This window comes from Colossoma macropomum, unplaced genomic scaffold (genome assembly GCF_904425465.1).
Source record: "Colossoma macropomum unplaced genomic scaffold, Colossoma_macropomum, whole genome shotgun sequence".
Taxonomy (NCBI): Eukaryota; Metazoa; Chordata; class Actinopteri; order Characiformes; family Serrasalmidae; genus Colossoma; species Colossoma macropomum.
The window spans coordinates 11065477-11074422 of NW_023494805.1; the positions used below are offsets into that span (position 1 = coordinate 11065477).

An 8946-nucleotide genomic window follows, 5' to 3' on the forward strand; every position below is an offset into this window, starting at 1 on the left:
CACCCTCTACATAGAAAACTCTTCTGCACATTTTAATGCACAATTACAGTTTATTTGCTGAATCAAACATATCGGGGAAAAATAAAATGTGGCCTATGTGGCAAATTCTATGCTTCATTTTTTTCAAATATGTTGAACTCAATAAATAAATAGAAATTATGAACTAAACGTTGCAGAAAAATGCCATAGGGACAGATACGTAGAAAATTAGAAGCAATGATCTGATGTTGTATTTCATAACATTTATATTGATAATCTAATTTGCTATGTTTATCTCTTAATGGGTGTTTAATAAAGAAAAGACGAAAGTTAATTTCTTCTTCTTTCTTTATTTAAAGGTAATTATAAAAACTGTCTACTTAATAAGTACTACTTTATAATCATACTATTTGTGGGTAATGAAGTGTTAATGAAGTGTTAATACTGTTGTAATACATTGATTTAGTAATGTAATGAGATAATTTAATACACCTTAGTTATATAATGAATTAATTTCACATTGTCATTCAAAAGTTCATGTCATATTAATAATCATAGGTGTTGCACTTGTTATATTTAAATTAAATTTAGTGTAACTATTTATACATTATACTGTGATACAACGATCTTTGTCAACCTTTCTTTTTTTACAGCTTTATAAACATATAGAATAGTATAGTTACATATACATGTCTTCAACAAATTTGCTTTACATTATTGAAAACTTTTTTTTATTTCAGGATCAAGCTATAACACACATTCCCCCTCCATCCAAACAAAAAAAAAATTGCTGAAATCACAAACTGCTCAAATAATGAAGTAATAACTGTGACTTCTAAGGTTTAAAATTCTCCTTCGTCCTGGTCAAGGCTTAATCTGGGTCTGAGAAAGCGCTCATAGATGTTAAAACTCCCACCCAGACTGTTAGAGGGGCTGTTTTAGAGAGAGAGAGAGAGAGAGAGAGAGAGAGAGAGAGAGAGAGAGAGGCTGCGACTGCCTGCTGCTGTAGCCTTACACACGCCACATCCTGAATTCAGCCATCCGGCGCTCGTTAATTAAATGAACTAAGTGATGAGTAATGAAGGAAGTAATAATTACGGCACTGAAAGGGGGCTGCTCCACTCAGCTCCATATGGATCCATGTTTTATTGATCGTACTCTTCTCCATTCATTTGTTATGGGACGTGAGGGAACAAATTATTTGGATTTAAATGTGTTATTTATATTTGAGATTTGTGTCATTTATCCAGAAAATGTATTTTGTGTCCAGAAGGCCCATTAGGAATAGAATAATCCTGTTCATGTACAGAAATAACCTTTTTAAAAATAAAAAGCAGCAGAAAAAAAAACACATGCTGTACACAAATATGGTGAATATTTGACGCAACTGCTACTCCTACTAAGAACTCACATGTGGGCCCAGACTCTATTTTCTCACTGTGAGATCTGCATGAATTACATGTTTTATAGTAGTTCTCAAATCATAGAATCATTTAGAAACTATATGGAAATTCTGACTGACACATTTTTATCATTTCCTATTTTAAGTTCTTATTTTATCTTTATTACTAGATTTTCTTTTTGGTAGTAAAGCATTAGGAAGGTTTCAAGGGGTTTAAGAAGGGTAAAACAAAACATAAGCTTATGACTGTTGGTTGTTTCAGTGTGAAAAAGTGCATAAAATTGAAAGAATCAGTGAACTGGATGGACTGAATTCAGGGCCATAGAGTTTGAAAGCTTTCTTTTTGCTGTTTCTCACTTGTTTATCATTGCTGCGATTTTAAAAACGCCGTTGTTTCACTTTTCTTTTGGCACGGCCAGCAGTTCTCAGGCCAGCTAGCCTGAGCAGACACACATAATGTGAGTGGTGGCAAAGTGAGTTGTTGCACCTCACCTCACCTCACCCGCCCGCACGCCCGCATGCCTGCCTTCCTGAGAGTGTGTGTGCGTGTGTGGTGTGTGTGTGTGTGTGTGTGTGTGTGTGTGTGTGTGTGTATATGTATATGTAAGCCTGTATGTATGTGTGTGTGTGTGCTTGTGTGTGGTCTGGGTTGACTGGAGTCCCTGGGCTGAGATGGCTGTGAGTGCATCATGACAACGCTTTCATTTCTTCTCTGGATGGTTCATGAGCCATTTGCATTCTTCTTTGCCTCTTGTATTTTTTTCTGTCTGATGTTCATTTACAGTGGCAGCTTGCTTTTACATGTGACTACATGCATTATGTGTGTGCATTTTGAAGGTTTAATGGCTGCTCTTTTTCCCATTTACCTACTGTTAAGGACATTATAGTAAAGTAACAGTCATTAGCTGCAGGCCCGGTGTCAGTGGAGCGATGCCCCACCAACTCTATTTTCATAGCCAACTATGCTCTGAAAAATATAGGTGCCTCAAAGGATTCTTTGAGAGATGCCATAGAGCAGAGGTTTCCAATCCCAGTCCTGACAACCCCATGATCTGCACACTATTGTGTTTCCCTGCTCTATGCAGCTGACCCAGGCCATGAGGAGCTATTTCATTAGTTAATGGGTTAATTCAGGTTTTCTAGATGAGACAAAGAAGAAAGATGTGCACAGTGTAGAGTCGCCAGGACTGGGACTGGTAACCCTTGATATAGAACAAGCATTTTTTGTTCCCTAAAGCAGCAGTTCGCATTCCCCAGAGACCCCCAGACAGCCCAAACATAGGAACAAGGCAAAAATATGGACTGCTTGGGGGCCCTGATGTCTGATTTGAGAACCACTGCCTTATCAAACCATGTTTATAAAAGAGATTTGTGAGTGTGAAAAACCTTTTAAACATTTTAAGAACCTTTACATAATGTAAATGTTACAAATGTAAGGTTCCTTGCTAGAATCTTTGCATTATATGGAGGTTCTTCACACTCACACATAGTACTCTAAAGAACCACCTATTCAAAGGTTCTTTAGGGAACTAAAAGTGGTTCTTCTATGGCATTTCACAAAGAACTCATTTTGGCCCCTTTCTCTTTAAGATTGTAAATTTTGCTGATTTAATTGTTGATGATGATGATGATGATTGTCATGACGGCAATGATGATTATTACCAGACGGAGAATAGCAGGGTTCTTTAAGTCAAGTCTACAGTTTTGTGATTCTCCTGCTTAAATGCATCTACATTCCTAAAAACCAGGAGCCACAAAGGGTTCTTTGCGTGATGTCAAAGGAGAACCACTTTTGGTTCCCTAAAGAACCAGAGATCTGAGAGTGTGAAGAACCTCACTAATATAAGGGTTCTTTTTTAGAACCATTACATTATATTATTGTTCTTAAGCTTTAAAAAGGCTCTTTTCACTCACACATCTCATTGACAAGAATGGTCTCTCTTGAAAGGTTTTAGCAGCTTTAAGTTTAGTTCTTCTATGGCAGGGGTGTCCAATCTTACCACAAAGGTTCGGTGTGGCTTCAAGTTTTGACTCAAAACAAGCTGAAGCACACCTGATTCCACTTGTTTTATCAGTTGGTTTCAGTCTTCAAATTGCTGATCAGGTGAGCTCCTGCTTTGTTGGAGTGAAAACCTGCAGCCACACTGGCCCTGTGTGGTTAAGATTGGACACCCCTGTTCTATGGTATTGCACAAAGACCCTTTCCAGAATCTTTATGTAAACCTGGCAATTAACAGATGCGTTGAACCAGGTGTTTTCAAGCAGAGAAATCACTAAACTGTGCCAGACGCTGGCCCTCCAGGACCGGATTTGAAGAACGCTGGAGTAAGATAACTATCCATAAGCACCACTGATGCATGACTGTATATTTGATAACATCATCATCATGGAGATCTAAAAGTATTGGAAATGTCAGCTGGATTAGCATAGCATGGTGTGGCATCGCTACTGTACAGATATACAGTAATTTATAGTATGTTTTTCTTCATTTTTAATTTTCTGTATGGATGCGCAGCCCCTGTTGTGGTTTTCATAATTTAGATCTGATGCCGGGCCTGTTTATTCATATTTGCCACTGGGGTAATAATAAATTTGGTGCAAAAATAAGAAATTACTGATTGTTTTTGCAGTTCTATATTGTCGTAGATGCCAGAAATAGGTAGAAAAAGTACATTATATGTCCTCAACAGTGCTCCATGCTTTTATTTACTTGTTTGTTTCTGATTTAACTGTGCATATTGCATATATATATATATATATGGGTCCTGAACGTCTTTTTTGTGCCTTGTTTGCAGGCCAGCACTCTTTGAGCAACAGCCGGGACGTCAGCGCCATGGACACGCTGCCGCTCAATGGCAACTTCAACAACAGCTACTCTCTGCGGGATGAGGAGTGCGATGACCCTGTGCTGCGCTGCCCAGCCGAGTGCGCTCTGGGCCTGGACGATGCTGCCTTTGAGAAGATGATCATTTCTGAGCTGGTGCACAACAACCTGCGGCCACGGGGTGGGGGCGGGGCAGGGGGGCAGCCTCATCCTCCCCGGGGGCGGGACAGGGGGGGTCTGGTGGCAGCCCCCCGCCACGCTGTCCGGGGCAGTGGCTGCAGCAGCGGGAGTGAGGACGATGCCATCGTGGCCGACGCCCCTGCCCTGCCCACGTCCGCTACCGCTGACCACTCGACCCCGCTGGAGCTTCTTTTGCACCCGCACCACCGGGACGTCCTGGAGGCCCCGCTGCTACCCCAGCGGACTCACTCGCTGCTGTACGGCAACAGGCAGGCTGCCCGCAGGCCTGCCGGTTGCCACAGCGAACGAGGGGATCGAGGAGAGGAGGAGGAAAAAGAGGGGAAAAAAAAGGCAGGGCTAGAGGAGAGCGCGCAGTCGCCCAGTAATAACAGAGACTCGCTGTACACCAGCATGCCCAACCTCAGAGACTCATCTGCGGAGGACGAGCGCTCGCCAGTTTACCCGCCGGAAGGATTGGAGGATGAGGAGGATGAATGTTTACCCTCCTCTTCCTCCAGCCACAGCGAGGCTAACGACGAGCTGTGCCACAAAAGCATGCCGGACCTTGGCGACGGTGCCCAGCCGCTGTCCTATTACCACATTGGCCGGCGAGGCACTAGCGAGGGCTGCATCGGCCCCGGGACGCCCGAGGCCTGCCAGACAGCCGAGTCCGAGCCAGCCCATGATGGACAGATGCAGCTTATCACCAGCCTCTGAGCAATCCTTCTCTCCTTCCTTCCCTCTCTCAGCCCAGGAAGTCAGGGGCGCCATGACTTTTGTTTCACGCACCGGATTGAAAGCCCCACATTCACCCTTGAAGGAATACTCCCATGATTTTCCCAACATGTCCTTCTGCTGCATGTGTAGCATATGGTCAGTTACTATGGACAATAATTTAGAACATTTAGTGAAGGAATAGGAAAACTGTTGACTTGAAACAAAGCTCCAGCACCTGTCCATTGACTTCCATTATGAGTGTGCTTCAAGTCAAAGTGTTTTTTCTGCTCTTTTACAGAGTACAGGCATGGATCAAATAAAGAATTTTAAAAATAATAATTTTAGAAATTCTAAATTTTATTTAAAAATACATTTAAATGATGTGCATTTTTGTATCTGCAAGAATCTATTCAATGTGTTGTTTCATAGAACATAAATTCATTTTTTTCCACCCAGAAAATGTCAGGTGGTGCAACAACACGTTAATTAAAACACAAATAAACATACTTTTAATAATAACACATTTTCTTTGTTTTCCTGGGGTCGTACCATGTGACTCGGTAAACTGAATCAGCCTAACCACAACTCAAAAATGGCACTGTTTTCAATATTTGTGGAAGGACTACTGACCTTGGCATTGCACCATGGAGGTCACTTAGGGTCTTCTTTATGAGGCAATACTCTGCCCGGTCTTTCTTAAAAGCATGTCAGAATAAAAGGCCTTTGTTGTCTGTTGTGCCACATGACATTTGAAGGAATCTGAATATTTTCAAAGTTGCCCTAATTTGCAACGTTTTGTGATTTTTAGGTTTCAAACATGACACCATGGCAACCTTTTGTTTAGAGTTGTATGACACTAAATTACGTTTTTTAAAGTTTACTTAATCTACATATATTCTACATATATTGCTGATTGGCCACAGCACCTGACATCTTCAGACTTTGGGTGGCATGAATGACAAATTTTATTTTCATGCATTAAAAATGTATTTACATAAAGGAGGTATTGTAGGATAATGTGACATATGACATGTATTTATAAATAATCTCCTAAGAAATTATTGGATTTGGACACAAAAAGCACTTCACTTCACCCCTATAGTGGTCAACCACATGCTACAGATGCAACAGAAACCAGGTTGAAAAATGATGGAGTATTCCTGTAAGGCCAGAGCACACCAACCCATCAATCTCCAACTAACACCAACTAATGTTTGATTGGCGTGCCATACTTGAGTGTCGCTGTTGAGAGCTTTCTAAAAAGTTCTCCTCCATTCACACTATTCTAGAATGTTCTGCCCCATTCACAGTCGTTCATTTATCCATTCTTATTCTAGAGCAGTATTAAGCCAAATGCCAACACTTGAATGCCGGTGTTTGCGAGGTTATATTGGGTCAGTGTGCCATGGCCTTCATTTTTGTCCAGTTTCTTTGTTTTAAAGAGGACTATTCTTCACTCTGCCATAGGATGCTTTTAATGCCCACTTATGAGTGTGTATGTATGTGTGTGTATGGTTGGGGTTGACTGGAAACCATGTGCCCAGAATTGCACGAGATAGTGTGCATCATGACCACGCTTTCATTTCTTCATTTGATGGTCCATGACCCACAGACGCTCTTCTTCCTTTTTTCTCAATTTGATTGTTTTGTTTTGTTTTTTTTTAAGTGGACCGGCCATCTGCGTGGTTTAAATCACTCGTGGGATGGTGGCCGCTGAGGTGGGAAAAGCACACAGGCTGCTTGACGAGCAAAAAAAAAAAGTGTTTGTGAGAAAGGCTGGCGTTGTCCACGCTCCGGCCACCGCTTTGTATGATATACTGTACTGTTTGTACTGTTTCAACAAAACAAGACAAAAAGACATAAACTGAACCAATGCTAGTCTTTAGAACTCTGAGAACTGTCCTGGGACAACAGCAGAGGCAACGGACAGGCCCCTCGACCCCGTGAGTGCAGGGGGGGGGGTTGTCCGGCATCATGACACGGACTGAAACAAATTTAAAAAAGAAAGAATGAAAAAGAACCACTACTCCTGACTCAGGCCTTATATTTTCTCTATTGCACATGTAACAGTTGTAAGAATGACAGCTAAAGAAAATATATTTTGCTGTACCACAAGTGGAAAACAAGAAAAAAATAGACAAAAAAATGATCATTAGAAAAATAAAAAAGATTATGGCAACCATAATTGAAATTTCAAGACATTTTAGGGAAGGGGTTGCACTTTTTTTTGTTTGAAATGTGTGAAATCTTCTTACACTTTATTCATTGTAGAAGCTTTGAGGACATGAAAAGAAGCCCATTTTCACATTTCCACTTGTGAACAGTGTATTTGCTTTCATCAATTATGAATTTTGACAGTAAAATTCATTATTCCGCCAATGTACTTGTGCAGGGAAAAGCTTTTTTCTTTTTTTTTTTTCAACCTAAAAAAAAGTTCCGTCTTGCACAAATTTGGAGTGAATTGGACTTCTGTAATTTATTTTGGTGTAAAATGCTTGGCAGTGATTGTCAGGGATAAAGAACCTTTTTTGTGTCAACATAATGTCTTAAAAAACATATCTCAGCATTTGACACTAAATAATTTATTAGATGAAGTATGGAATATCAAGAAATAATAAAAAAAAGGTTGGAATGAAAGTGTGTGCGAGAATACAACATTGTTGTATTCATTTCAATCTTTTGTAGGTGCCCATTGTCAGACGCTGATGTAAATTCAACTCTTGTTTGATATCAAATAAATGTGACAATTTTTTTTCCTGTTTGCAAATGCATGTATGTTATTCTGCATTGTATCAAACTGACAGTGCTGTGTAAAAGTCAGAGACCACCATTCATTTCTTTAATTTCCAGTCAAAAAGACCATTAAGTTCAAGTTGTTTAGTTTTCTGGTGTGAAAAAAAGAAAACATAAATAGTAGAAAATTATACAGAAGCATCAACTTCAACTAAATATGATATAGGCTGCTATTACATATATATATATATATATATATATATATATATATATATATATATATGCTATAAAGGCTAAGCTGGTTGGATTTTCTGTAAGTATTCCCAAACACATTCACTGATATTGAGATCTGAACTCTGGGGTGGTCAGTCCAATTTTTGAGAACACCAGCAGTCTATTTCTTTTCTCAGTAAGGGCTTCTTGACCACTACACATCCTTTCAGACCCATAGCTCTGAGTCTTCTCACAGCGGAAGGATGGACAGAAACACCTATGGATTTTTTCAGATTTGAAGCTTGAGTGGAGCTTGATTTTCACACAAGTACTATTTGGACAGGATTAGTTTTGCACAGAGAGGTGGACTAATATAATTTAACCACAGTTTACCATCTGTAATGTCTCTGACCAGTTTGTACAGGATAAGAAATCTTTGTATAAGTGACAGAGTGGCTAATTGATTCACAGCTTTGAGTCCAGAAAAGAGTAGAAAACCTGTCAAAACTATTATGTTTACCTTAAGTCTCGCTGTCTCAAGTGAATGCACTGTGTTATTAGCAGTGTCATTAGATTAGGAATTCACAGCCAACAGTCAAAATCACTGCATAAAATCTTTTTTCAGTAAATTGTTTTGTTGACTTTTTCAGTAAATGTTTTAATGTTGACTGAAGTAAGGAAGGGCAGTAGGTATTGGCTTAATTGTGGCCACAGAGAATACAAGTAAACACTTCTTCAGCCCGCCATACTTGAGAAACTCCTTTTCCAAAGAAAATGATAGCATTTTTACTGATGTTAATTCACATGGAATTAATATAGCCTGATGAAAATTCTATGGTTTGTTTCACAGAAGGTAAAAGGTGCTGGAATCTGTATAGATGCAGGAGCGTGGTCGGTA

The 8946-nt window shown here is 39.8% G+C and overlaps 1 protein-coding gene across 13 annotated transcripts in view; it reads left to right on the forward strand.

The window, feature by feature from the left end:
* Positions 1-7857, forward strand: part of LOC118825694 (adhesion G protein-coupled receptor L2-like) — a 180121-nt gene extending 172264 nt beyond the window's left edge. For 3 of the 13 annotated variants that reach the window (XM_036596446.1, XM_036596449.1, XM_036596450.1), the window contains one exon: positions 4177-7857. In XM_036596446.1, coding sequence (XP_036452339.1) covers positions 4177-5102 — 926 coding nt within the window. In that variant the 3' untranslated portion in view covers positions 5103-7857. Of the gene's footprint in view, positions 1-1800; positions 1855-4176 lie in introns of all 13 variants that reach the window. The other 10 variants (XM_036596451.1, XM_036596456.1, XM_036596454.1 and 7 more) reach the window with 5 other exon arrangements.
* The last annotated feature ends 1089 nt before the right edge of the window (positions 7858-8946 follow it).